The sequence below is a fragment of the Manacus candei genome, unplaced genomic scaffold (genome assembly GCF_025592945.1).
Source record: "Manacus candei isolate 608988 ecotype Guabito, Panama unplaced genomic scaffold, ASM2559294v1 h1tg000082l, whole genome shotgun sequence".
Lineage (NCBI taxonomy): Eukaryota > Metazoa > Chordata > Aves > Passeriformes > Pipridae > Manacus > Manacus candei.
Genome location: NW_026138130.1, coordinates 3636311 through 3649799, shown reverse-complemented (window position 1 = coordinate 3649799; position 13489 = coordinate 3636311). Strand labels below are relative to the sequence as shown.

Genomic DNA, 13489 nt, shown 5'->3' with positions numbered 1-13489 from the left:
TCAGAGGGCGTGTCCTTCCCGGATGAAGGCAGTTCCCTGGCTGGAATCCAGAGGTGAATCCCTACAATATGTAGGTTGGGTAGTACTGATGGCAGGACTTGTTCCCTCCAGGCCATCACCACAGTGCATAGTCCAATGTCCTCAAAGAACTGCTAACCTCATCCTAAAAGTAAACAGTGCTTTGAGGTGACTTTCACCTGTATATAGGTCCTTGGATTTTTTTTGTCGTGCTGCTGGTCATTAACATTGGCAAGAGCCTTGCTTCCTGTTCGTTGTTATTTTATCTTAAATATTTGGTGTGTTTTACTGTGTCTTATCTTTTGCCAACTTTTACAAACTTTCTTCTGTAGCAAGATGATCAGGATTTTTTTGTTGTGGCTTTGGCATAGTGCCTTGTGCTCTTTGAAAGAAATTATGTCTTATTTAAGCATATTTGCTGATAGCCGAATGCTGTTTATTTGTGGAGAAAGTCAAGTGGCTCTAAATGTTTAAAACAAAACAAAATGCAATTTGTACACAATTCGGTATCAAATAAGGCAGAAGAGCTTTGCAATAGATTTCATGGGAATCTTGCCAGGAGAACATGCTCATTAACCCAAATATAATCAATGCCGAGTTTAAAATAAGGCTAATACACGTGCTTTTTGCATTTTGGTAGTGTATAATCTAAAAGATGCTGATATAAAGCTAAAAACTTCTGGTTTCTGTGCTCAAAGATAGAATTGTAGTTGACTTGCCATGTAGAACACAGTAGTTGCAGCATTTCCATTTTATTTTAAACTTAGATGATTCTGTACACAATTAGTTTAGTGATATTCCTTCTGGAAGCTTTGCACCGTCACAGGTTATATCCAGCAGATTTCTGAAACACAAAGTCATGAGTTGCTGTGGATTTTCTGGGTAATTGGTTCCCTTGGTGTATAGGGGTGTCTCCTTAGCACTAATTAAATGTGTTGGGCTAATTATTAGGCCCAGCCTGGGCGGCAAACACTGAACAATCACTGAGGATGCTGAAATTCAGCAAGTAAAAAAATTTTCCAAAGTTTTGATTTAAAAGCTCTCAGATAAGAGCAGGGTCAGGTGTAACCATGGCATGTTTGTTCCATGGAAAGCTGATGCCCTAAAGTGATTACCACAAAATTTCCATCGGGATGGGGCTGGGTCAGAACTAAGTGTTGGTGCTGTGGGTGATAAAAGTGTGCTGTGAATTTTATTGCCTCATCTATATTTTTGCTAAAACCTGAAATTCCTTAGAATTACAATAGTACCTATTAGGGAGGTAAATAGCAGCTTTTATGTGTAGCTTTGAAAAATTCTTAACCCGTCTTAATACAGAATAAAAGAAATTTAGGAATGACTGTAAGACCTTTTGTCTTTTTGTTTCAGATAACTTTTATCCTAGACATCATAGTAATTTTTTTGCATGTGACTATATACTTTCCTTATTATTATTATATATTTAAAGTAACTGTTGAAGTGGCCCTTTTTGAGTGTAACTGTGGTGCACAAACAGCTATTTCAGGCTTAAGAGATGAACAAAAGACACACATTTAAAATGAGAATGGTGGGGGGGAAGATAAATATGAACATTGGTCAAAAGAAAGTAAACCACAAAATTCCTGTGCAGAGTTGTATTCAGGTAGATGAACAGAATGGCCACAGTTCTTCCATTTTTGTGGTGTAAGGGTAGAAATGATGCATAACTGTTAAACTGCAGCCTCCACGTAGAATAAAGAGTGGAGTTTCAAATACTGTGTTTCCCTGAGACCTGGGAAATTCCCTGGAGCTTCTGCACAGTCACCTTGATCCCTTGTGCTACATCTTGCCATTTCTTTTCCAGTATGTCATCAAAAAGTTGAACCTCAGAAACGTTTCCAGCCGTGAGAGGAGAGCGGCAGAGCAGGAGGCACAGCTGCTGTCCCAGCTGAGACACCCCAACATCGTCACCTACAGAGAGTCCTGGCAGGGGCAGGATGGCCACTTGTACATTGTCATGGGCTTCTGTGAGGGAGGAGACCTCTACCACAAACTTAAGGAGCAGAAGGGCAAACTCCTGCCTGAGAATCAGGTGGTGGAGTGGTTTGTCCAGATTGCCATGGCACTGCAGGTAAAATAAAGTATACATTTGTCACCTTCAGACGTAAACTTATTTTGGCTCTTTCTGCATTTATTGAAATCCTGTTTGGCTGGATACCATCTAAATACAGTGGTTATTAGTACATTAAAAATGCTCCCAGGTCACTGCAGTCAAATCAAACATTTGAAGTAAGAAGTTTCTGTCATATTTTATGTCCATAACTCTGTAGTACAGTAGACAATGGTAACCTCTGGGGTGTTTGCAACTCTAGTTGCTTCTCTGGTTTGAAAGTTTAGGTTAAATTTATAAAATGTAGTTTTTGAGGAAAAAAAAAAGGGAGAGGCAGATTATTTCAGGAGCATTTTCTGTTCTGTGGTTTTGTTGGTGTTTTTTAATGCTAAATTTAGACTATTAATTCATTTCTATTAAATCTTCTCTTACACCTCTGAAATTTAGTAATCATAGTTTATTAAACTTTAAAGGCAATTGTTTAGCAATAAAGACCAGATATAAATGTCAACACTAAAGAATAAGAAATGAGAAAGAAAATTCTATCTAAAAGTTGGCCGTTGTGATCAAACATATATAAGTCTACAGTACTGCCTGTTCTTGTTTATTATGACTAATTTCCTTCCCTGTTTACACAAAGCTCACATTGTAATTTCCACTGAGATTTTATACTTAAGACTAAGATTGTCAAGAAATGGAAGCAGCAGAAACTGAGTTAGAGTTTGAGTCTTAACCTTACATTTTTATTTCTTCTTTTCTGCTGACTTACAAGAGCCACACAGGGAGATTTAGGTAAAGCAGTGCCAAATTTTGGACTTGTGCCTGGTATCAGTCATTCTTAATGTTAATTCACTAATACTGTACTAGCAGGGCACTCCTGACTTTGAGAGTGATTTCTGGGTCTCTTCTGCTTTTGTGTGTTCCCTCTTTGACTCATGTAATGAGATTTTACTTTTCAGCGTAGAGGAATGAATTAATTAACTCTGTGTGGTTTTCCTGTTCCCCCCAGTATTTACATGAGAAGCACATTCTGCACAGAGATCTTAAAACTCAAAATATTTTCCTGACACGAACAAACATAATCAAAGTGGGTGACCTGGGAATAGCCAGAGTGTTGGAAAACCAGTATGACATGGCCAGCACCCTCATAGGCACCCCCTACTACATGAGCCCTGAACTCTTTTCCAACAAACCCTACAACCACAAGGTAGAGTATGATATTTTATGTGGTTTATTTTCTGCTTTGTGAGGCACCTTGTTTTTGTTTGTCTGAGAGCATTGCAATCTTATCTACGGGTTTTAATTTTTTTTATTGCTTCCAGCTCTTTTTAATGTTCCCAGAGACCAAACAAAAAAATAGGAGAGAGATTTGTAGGCGCCTTTATTTCTGGAATTGTTTGGGAATTCATGGCATGTGATAAGTTATCACAGCCCATTTCTTCAGCAGGCTGCCTGTACCTCTCACAGCAGGGCAGGGGGAACAGAAGTATCACTCTGTGTTAGATGCATATTCTAAATTTATTATATCTCACACAGGAAGCTTTATACTCTGTAGTTTGTATTTGACATAAGGGCAGCATTAAAAAAGAAAAGAAAAAGGCAGTTTTAAGTAGAAGAATAAGCAGTGCTACTGTGAATTTAAAATTTAACAGAATAAAGCAAACACATTCCCTATTCAGCTCTTGCTGCAAGCTACACACACCATAAATATGAGTGTCTGCAGTGAGCAAGAGTTGAGAAGAAACTGTTCCTCCAATGAAAAATCAAAAGATTTTCATTTGCCTGTTAGAACTGATATTGTACTAAGAAAGGAAACAAGCAAACCCTGCTACAAATAGCTAATTTCTGCACTTCTTTTTGGAAAAAAAAAAAGGTGATATATGGAAGAAAGTAGCTCAGCTGATCAAAATTAAAAATAAGAGAGTGAAGCCAAAATTTTGTAATGGGGTTTGGTCTTAATTAGTTTAATGTCATTAAAGGCCTCTTTGAAAGCAGATGACTGAGTCTGGAGATAAAACTTGTACAATTAATAAAAAGTCCCCAAAACTTATTTTTTTTTCCCTTTTTCCAGTCTGATGTTTGGGCATTGGGCTGCTGTGTTTATGAGATGGCTACGCTGAAACACGCCTTCAATGCTAAAGACATGAACTCCTTGGTTTATCGAATTATTGAAGGAAAGGTAAACACTTTTTATATAATTTTTTTTATATGTGGCTTGCTTTTTCTGTCTAGAACTTGAGATTATCTTTTTTCATCAGAAATATTGCATGGAGTTAAAAATACTTTGCCTGTTACCTGTGTCATCATTATGTTGTAAGACTGTTTCATGGTGGTATATGATGTAAAATGAGACCAAGGGAGTCACTCATCTGTAGGTATTGCTAGAGTTTCTTGTTACTCCTTTGTATAATTAGTATATTGATTAGTTCCCAAAGTCCTGAGATTAATTTCTTAATTTTCTTGTGGTTTAAACGTTGTGTAAAAAATTAAATTGCTCTCCACATGATGCCATTTTCCTGTTAGGTAAGATTATAAGATTAGCTTGTTTAAGTATCTGTCTTGATTTATCATATAATGAAGTTAATATGGATTTAATTTATATAATTTTTAAGCCTATTTACAGAACTTTAGCTGCTGATATTAATGAAGAAATACAAACAGTTCTTAGACAAACACTTGGAGTTTGTGTTCTGTTTAACATTAAGCACTTGGGTAGCTTTGAGCACTTGATCAATGGGTTTATTTTTGTGTGCAAAGCATGTAGCTGGACATAAATAATAAGTTAAATAATGTCAGGCTCCCCTTTGCTTTCCCAGCTGCCACCCATGCCAAAGGATTACAGCCCCCAGCTGGTGGCAATAATACAAACCATGCTCAGTAAAAAACCCGAGGAACGGCCAAGTGTGAAAAGCATCCTGCGGCAGCCGTATATCAAGCAACAGATTTCTTTGTTTTTGGAAGCCACAAAGGCGTAAGATGTTTTCCTTTGAGTGATTCTGTGCAAAATCTTCATGTTGCTGCTGTCTCTGTTTTACAACTTCTCCTGTTTTTTTGTTGAAATGAGTTGTGTTATGTGCGGTTACAAAGCGTATGAACACGAGTTTCTTTGCATTCTCTGAGAAATAGGAGGGAATTAGAGTGGAAAATAGGGGTTTTTTTTCTGCAAATGCAGAGTAAAACTGTGCAATGGTTAGGAAGGCAGAAGTTCTCTGAGGCCATTTATCATCTGGGAGTTGCAAAAACAAGTTCCTTTTGATATACACTGATATGATTTTTTTTTTTCTTTGTCAGGTTTAGTTATGTTACTGCTCCCAGATAGGACTGACCTTGATGCTCTGCAGAACAAGTGCACATTGCTGGCAGAGTCTGAGTCATGTTTTTAAGCTCCTTTTCTAGAAATGAAAATGAGGATGTTGTGCTCAGTCTGAAAAAGCCCAGTATCTCATACTCTTAGTGTGAAAGCTTTGTAGTGACGTGGACTTTTTTTAATTAGCATAATGTAAAGAAATGTCTTTAGACCTTGTTGATGGTGATTAAATGAGCCACTTTGATTTTCTTTACAGGAAAGCAGCTAGAAATCAGAAGAAAACAGTGAATTCTAAACCTAAAGATCCTTGTTCTGTCATCTCAGCAAAGAATGAGTCTCACAGCAGGAATGTTACACACCAAAACCACTCCCCTGAGCAAGCCAGGAAATACAAAGTTGTGAGACATATTTTTTTTTCTTTAAAAAAGCCCTAAACAATAAAATAACAACAATAACAAAACCCAACCAAAACCAAATCCCTCTTGCTTTTTCTAGAGAAAAAAAATCAGTTTTATAAGAAGTATCTTGAGCATTTTTGAGAATGTAGATCTGATTCCTAGGAATTTGTAAAACTCATATTAAGGAAAGAATTGTGTTTAGGCAAGAGTGGAAGTAAATTATCAGCTGTGGACCAGTGAAAGTAATTGCAATGTCTTTAAGATGTTAATTAAACAACACCTGGTTTTTCATTTGAGGGTCACTGTGTGAATTACTCATGGAGTATTTGGGGTCAAATATTTCATGACAAGTAGTAATCATTTTCTCCAATCAAAATCATGAACTAATTATATTTACAACCAAAATTATTTATTGTTGAAATTCTTTCCAGTGTTTAGAACAATTCTTTTGTAATGGTTAATCTTGTGCATTTTTTTTTTTATTTTCTGTAATGAGTCTGCTATTCTGGGTTTGAGTTTTAAATGCAGAAATACTGAACATATGTGGTGTAGTACATCTTAAACTTGGTGCTCATTGGCACCTCCCTTAAGGAAGAGCCAAGTGAGTACAGCTCTTTTTTCATGACCTGGTGAGAAGTAGTTTTACTCCATGTGTATAAACCAATACCTGAAACAGGTGAATTGCAAATACAGTCTGTATCTCTTTAAAAATGTGGGGTTTGACTTTTGTGAGGCTCTCAATCTGTAGTTGATCATAATTTCCTTGCAGTTTCTGTATCTGGTGTGTTCTTGATTTTTTTTTTTTTTTTCCTCGGGGGCTTAGAGAATTCTTTCATATGTGTGTAACACCCAAAAAGTAATTAATTTTTTTTGTTTTCCTTTTAATTCTAGAATGAGGAAGATTGCATCATCAAATATAAAGCCACCAAATTTTGTCCCTCAGAGAAGTCAGTTGTTGAGGTGGAAAGAAAACCAAGCAATAATGATCCAAACAACCTGGGAGGTTCCATAGCTACAATCAGTGAAGTGAACATTGATATCTTCCCATCTGAAAGGAAGAAGTGTGGAAGTGAGAAGTGTGGCAGTGAGTGTATCCCAGAGAAAAATAAAGCAAAGTATTTAAATGTTCCAGGCAATTCTAAAATAACATCTCATAGCCCACCAGTTAAGGAAGATGGACCACAGCAAAGAGCAAAACAAGCTTCTAAAGCTGAAAAAGTTGAGTCACAGCTGTCTTCTGTTAATGCTGTAGAAGATAATGATGACACTTTGAAACTCCTGCAGCCTGTATCAAAAGACCAAAAGCAGACTGACCTGGTAATGCATTTATGCTTATTTGAAATAGACTTAAGTAATGGCCAGCTCTTAAAATTTGGAGAGCTGCTGCATATGTTCTTCTGTCAAAGTAGGATGCTGCTGATGCAGTTACTGAGATTCTTAAGTAGTTAGGAACCTTGGCTTCAGATTTGCAAAGGCAACAATGTGAAGGAGTTTTGGGCTTTCCATCTGGGTGATGGAAATTCTGTTTTTACAGAGAACAGTTTTCCAACTCAAAAGAAGGGTAAGAATTGTTTTGTAATTTCTTTGTTCTGTGTACTACATAGGCCTGGCTGATCTCGAGTTTGTCCTGATTTGGATGGGGAGCTAATTGGTGATGATTGTCTTTTCACTCCATTTTGATCTACAATGAGATTTTCATAGACACTTTTCTAATGAGAAACCATTATTTGTTGTAGAGCTTGGATTCTACTGAAGAGCTGGTAGGACCCTTTGTTCCCATTGTTATTCAAGTAAGTGTCCTTCCTTGGAGGTTTAGCAGCTTAGAAATGCTGGTACCGAAGGTGGTTTTTTTTTCTAACAGTCTATCAAATAAGAGTTTATTGTCGTTGCACCTGTGCTGTGTTAAGGTGGTTACAGTCCAAACAGTCAAGTGGCCTGTGTGATTTTTTTTTTTTTTAAGTGTGTATGTGTAAGTCTGGAAATGCCATGTCTACATTTTTTAAAAACACTTTTACTTATTAGGATGATGCCAGTCATGGAGCTTTGGGAGATGCTCAGGGAAAAACCTTCCATTTGGAGCCTCATAGCTCTGTCAGTGAACCCTCTCTCTCACAGCAGCAGCAGCAGAAGAGAAGAGAGCTGAAGGCTGAAGGCTGCTCAGAGAAGGTGCAGACACTTGAAAAATAACTCCTCTTTCCTTTAAGACTACTGCATTTTTCCTCTTTAAAAGTGGGACCTGTTTTTTAAAAAAGGGTGGGTGTTTTAATGCTGTTCTTGTTTGATGTGTACCTGTATAACTTCACTGGTAACAAAATGCAGAGCACTGTTAGAAGCAGCCTATTTGAAAATCTCACAGGGGTGAGGTGGCTGTGCCAGATGGGCTTTGCCTTTGTTGTGCTGCAGTCTTCCCTAGAAAATTCCATCAGGACTTCTCACTTTTGTGACCACAAGTCAGTGCCTTTCCTGACTGTTGTTGATAAGGCTGCTTGAGGTGGGTGGTACCTTACCAGTACTTTAGAACAGACACAGGTATTGGCTGCCCTGTGCAAACTGTAGGAAGAAAATCTTGGCATGAACATGGGACAGGGCTCCTGTCAACGCTTCCACACTGAGCAGAGAGGTTGCTTTGGGGAAAGGCACTGGCTATACAAGGATAGAGAAGAGGATGATTGGTGATTGATACCCTGTTTTTCTCTTGAGTTTTCCTGTTTGAGGGTTGGGACAGTGGTTGTGAAGGCATTGGCTGAAAAATAGTCTGTGAGGAGGGGGACAAGATGTAGGGATGGAGAAGCAGAAATCTGGAGAGGGAAGGACGAAGCTGGGAGATGTGCAGAGGTTACAGTAGGATTCAAAACCTCTGGCATCAAGCTTTACCATGCAAGAATGTCTTCTAGATTGCAGAGTACTTAAACTTGTAATAAAAGCAATGTATAAACTCTTGCTCACTTCTCTGTCAAGTTCAGGACAGTTTCTCCTCGACCTCTGCCAGTTCCTTCTGATGTGAACAGCAGGGCAGCCCAGAGGTGTGCAGAGCAGCACGGTGCTGGAGCCTCTGAGCCTGGAAGTGGTGCCAAAGCCAGTCAAGCTGCCATTCCAATGGTTAGTGCTGGATACTGGGTCTGCTTGCTTTTGTCTCTCATTCCTTCTGAGCAGTTTGTACTTTGAGTGTATGCACAGTGAGTTAAGAAATGTGTAGTAGCTTCCTACCTAATGGAAGTCCTGTCAAGCACCTGCTCAGTGCAGGATGAGCAGCTGCCTTGCTGAACAGTGGAGGTCAGAACCCCCTTTCCTAGAGTGCAGACTGGTCTCATAGCACAAGACCATTTTGTATTAAATAATTAAGCATTTCTTAGATGATCAGGGGGTCTGCTCTAATAGCTCTCTCTCCCCCGTGTCAGTTGAAAAGGAGTCTTTCCTTTATCAGTGATTAGATAACAGAAGCCATTATGGTGATTGCAAATTAATATCAAATTAACTTCCTTGGCAGGAGCGGCCCTTGTCAGCAAGAGAGCGAAGGAGGCTGAAACAGTCTCGGGAGATGCTTCCCTCTGGTAGCTTTTATGTTTACATATTAACATTTTATGTATAAGTGGGCTAATAACTTCTTTGTGAAGAAATTATTACTTGTTTGTTCTTCACTGCCATCTTCAGAGAGATGCCCTAAGTGTCTAGTTCTGTATTAGACAAAAATTTCTGTTAACATGCCCATGTTTTTGTGCTGCTTAGTCAGTTATGTTCACTTGTGTTCTGTGGTGATAACTTGTCTTGGAAATGTACATGAAACACAGAATATTCAGCTTTCAGACAGAAGCTTCAATGTTTTCCCTTAGCAGAATACCTACCTACCTACCTGCCTGCCTTCTGCCAGGTGATAGACTTTTTCTTGCATGAGCATGAAACTTATTCAAAATACATGTGGATAAGTTGTAAATGTTGTAAAAATGTCATCCTTTCAGTGGTTCCGGCGAGACAGTCATCAAATGGTGCAGTAGCTGAAGCAAAATCACATGTGGAAAATTGTATTAAAGTTGCTCAGTCCTCATCAGATCCCAGTATTTCCCAGGTAAAGCAGGGTCATGTGCCTTTCAAGTGTTTAAATGAAGGCATGATTTGGGAAGAAAGTGATATTTAAAACAAATCTGCGTGGAAGAAACTCTCTGTAAATAAGAGTGCAGAGTTCTCTGTAAATACTGCTTTGTAAGGCCTGGGATGGGGTATGGATCTCTAATCCACTTTGGCCAGATCAGTTTAACATTGCAGGCTTCCTGTGCATTGTCACTCCACTTGTCAGAGATGATAATTAGGCATCTCCTGCTAATTGCTATGGACTCTCTAAATTGCAGTGTATTTTACTTTGGAAGGGAATAAGTTTACCCTGAACTATGCTTTGGTTACAGATCAATAGTCTGCTTTAAATTCCTATTAACAACACACTACCTGGTACATCTGATTTTGCTTTGTTTGTGGTGTTGAACATTTCTTTTTTTAATCTGTAGTTAAATGCAGACGAGGGACAGTGAAGAAATTTGAGTCTGAAATTCAAATTTTCTCAGCTCATGGGAAGTGTTTTGCATGTTTTACTTGTGTGTGTTTGCTTAGAACTGTTACCTAAATGCAAAAAGTTGTGTGCAATCACAAACTGAGGTTACAGGGGTACAGGCTGGTTGTGTGTGCATATGCTGGTGATGCTTTTGCAACCAAGTGGTTAAAATCCCAGGGAATGCTGGGAACTTACTGAACTGGTGAAAAATGTATTTTAATAGTATTTTTAAATGTGTCTTAAATTGCTGAGCTAAGGGTGATGTCTTTTTAATACAATTGGCAAAGAACTGACAGAGATACATGATTTAATTGAGACACTTGGTGAAGCATTTGCAATGGTTTATGACTGAGATGTCACAGTAGTCACATCAGCGTTTCATGAAGTATGTTCATGATGCCCCTGGGTATTAACTTGTGTTTAAAACCAAAGGTTATACCTTTTAAATATTATCAGTAGGAGTGTGTAAAAATATGCTTGTTAAAAGTGTTTCATCCACATAAGAACAGTATAAATTGCTAAATATTGCTAAATTACTTTCAGCTATTAGAATTTTTGTCATTTATTTCCTCTTCATGTAGAAAAAGAGAGAAACCCATTCCCTGTCTGATGATGAGTTGAGCTCTTCCACAAGCTCTACAGACAAGTCTGATGGTGATTCCAAGGAGAGGTAAGTATTTTAATACTGTGCAAGAGTTTTCACTGCTATATTAGACCTTAACTTGGACTGGAAAAAAAGTGGCTTTCATACTTTTGTCTCCACATAGTGATTGAACAAGTATGTGGTGCATTAAGGAAAAGAATTCCATTTAATTATTGTCTTTCTGTGACTGTCTTTCTGTTCCATGCTGAACTTTCTGGATGTAATTTTGTGCCTCTGTTTTTTGTCAGTTGTAGCTTCCCAGAAATCCAGTCTTCCAGCATCAAGGGACAAGTACTGTCAGGATGCACTAAAAGCATTAATTAAAAGCTGCCAATGTGCTTCCTTTCCACTGTGAATAAGGCTGAATTTATTTCTGATTTTGTCAGTGTAAGCAGCTTTCCAAAAGCTGCAATTTGTTGCATTACTGGAGGTGCAGCTACAGAGTTGGCAGCAGCCAGTAGGGTTGTGGATTTTTACAGGCTGACAGGGCTCTGAGCCCTGTTAGAAGTTAAAGGAATACTGCTGGTGTTGCTCTTGATAAAACTGCCCCACATGAAGTAATTTAACATGAATACTTACCTTACTAAACTTATTGTAAGTGCTTGGACTGTAGGGTGGAAGTTGCATCTAAAGTGATGACTGAATTATATCTCCTAGGAAAAGCAATGTGAATGAAATGAATGACTTGGTGCAGCTGATGACTTGGACACTGAAAATGGACTCTAAGGAGAACTCTGAGTACTGTGGAACCTCAACTCCAGCCCCAGAGTTTAAACTCCATAAAAAATATCGAGACACTTTGATTTTGCATGGAAAATTGCCTGATGAATCAGAGGAATTAAACATTGAAGAGATTCCTTCAGGTCTGTTGCTCTGGAATTCCGTGGTAATAATTACTATTATCTCATATTCTTCTGCAGAGTATGAAGATTGTCTATACTGAAAGTAGTTATTACTGCATTGATTTTTAATTGTATTTTATTTTTAATAGATATGTTAACAGTTCCTGACAAGATTAGGAGAATGGTTGAAATCCTGAGATCTGATGTGGTGCAAGGATTGGGAGTGAAACTTCTTGAGGAGGTGTACAGAATCATGGAAGACGACGATGAAGCGAAAAGAGAGGTGAATGTCTTTCACAGTAAAATAGTTTAATTTCTTCATAAGCCTAGAGAAATGAGCAGTGTCTTTACCCTATTGACACAGGGTAAACCTTGATTCCAGACAGTCTTTATGTAGTCCTGGGCAGGCATTGTAATTTTCTATCTTACCCATGCAGTATTTCATTTGTAACCTGTGAGGATCTGATTAATATTTTAAATTGCTGGGTGGGATTTGGAACTCTCTTGCCTTCAGACAACAAAGACTTTCATCTTCCTTTCCTCTCATCTACTCGCCAAGCTTCACGTGCTGCTTTCAGTTGAGTGCCTTGGTATTTTTTTTTTTGGTTAATATTTGGTAGTTAATATTTAATATTTTGGTAGTTCCTGCTTTTTCTGGGTGTCAGTAAGTTTTGGAGGCTTTGTTTTGTGTGTGTTCTGAACAGCTGCAGCTGCGGGAGCACATGGGAGACAAGTACGTGAGTTACAGCGCGAAGGCTCGTCACCTGAAATTCCTTGAAGAAAATGTGAAGCTCTGACCAGAATCTTTTCCTTAGAGAAAAGGACTCTTTTATAGCCCACATGACAGACTGGACCAGCTTACAAAGCACGTTTACCTGTTGATCTCCTTTGCTGGAACAAGGAGGTGAACTTGTAGAAAACGTTAGAGTTTGTAGTAATATTTTTCATGTTGAACTGTGAACCAGGCTATCACTTTCTCAGAAAAGAAACTGTTAGTTTAGTTTTTATTCTCTTAATGAAACTTTAAAAAGTTGCTTTTCATAGATGCACATAGGGATGGGTACCAAGTTTTGGATACTAAGGAGAGTCAAAAAAATTATGTTTTAGTTTTGAATTTCTCATAGCAAAAGGTTTTTGGTATGGTCACATAAATAGAGTAACAAAATCTCTGCCAAGGCTCTGGTGTGATACTGCATCAGATAGTTGTGAAAACTTACCAAGAGAAATAATTACTAATTTTTGTAGAACCAAAATGCTGGAAATTGCCAAGCCCAAGTGCTGAAGGGGGGGTGGCTGTACTGCTTTTAAGGAGAGACTTTGCTTTTGGGTTTTGTTGCTGAGGCAGTCGCCAAGGTGGGGGAAAGCATTTGGTAACTGGATAAAGTAAGTCTGGAAATGTTTGAAAGGAATGCAGCCATGGTTACCATGGTCCCAGCTGGAGAAATCCCTTTGCCTTACAAATAGTAATTCCTTTTAGGAATGAAAGTGCCCAAGACCAGAATCACATATAGAAATAGATGTCTTAGCTTTTCCCTTTCTTTGCATCCCGACTGTCCTGCTTACACACCCCCAGGCATTGTTGTGTACCATCCCTACAGAAAAAGCACATGTTCTTTTTAAAGGATAAAGAAGTCAAATAAATTGAATTTGTAAAATAAAATTCTAAATGAACA

General features: G+C 38.2%; 1 protein-coding gene across 4 annotated transcripts in view; it reads left to right on the top strand.

Moving 5' to 3' along the window:
• Positions 1-13402, top strand: part of NEK4 (NIMA related kinase 4) — a 19525-nt gene extending 6123 nt beyond the window's left edge. For all 4 annotated transcript variants that reach the window (XM_051811413.1, XM_051811412.1, XM_051811411.1 and 1 more), the window contains exons 2-16: positions 1841-2107; positions 3096-3293; positions 4158-4265; positions 4903-5057; positions 5650-5791; positions 6683-7108; positions 7528-7581; positions 7814-7957; positions 8750-8890; positions 9279-9342; positions 9748-9854; positions 10913-11001; positions 11632-11837; positions 11966-12099; positions 12521-13402. In XM_051811413.1, coding sequence (XP_051667373.1) covers positions 1994-2107; positions 3096-3293; positions 4158-4265; positions 4903-5057; positions 5650-5791; positions 6683-7108; positions 7528-7581; positions 7814-7957; positions 8750-8890; positions 9279-9342; positions 9748-9854; positions 10913-11001; positions 11632-11837; positions 11966-12099; positions 12521-12613 — 2175 coding nt within the window. In that variant the 5' untranslated portion in view covers positions 1841-1993 and the 3' untranslated portion in view covers positions 12614-13402. The remainder of the gene's footprint in view (positions 1-1840; positions 2108-3095; positions 3294-4157; positions 4266-4902; positions 5058-5649; positions 5792-6682; positions 7109-7527; positions 7582-7813; positions 7958-8749; positions 8891-9278; positions 9343-9747; positions 9855-10912; positions 11002-11631; positions 11838-11965; positions 12100-12520) is intronic.
• The last annotated feature ends 87 nt before the right edge of the window (positions 13403-13489 follow it).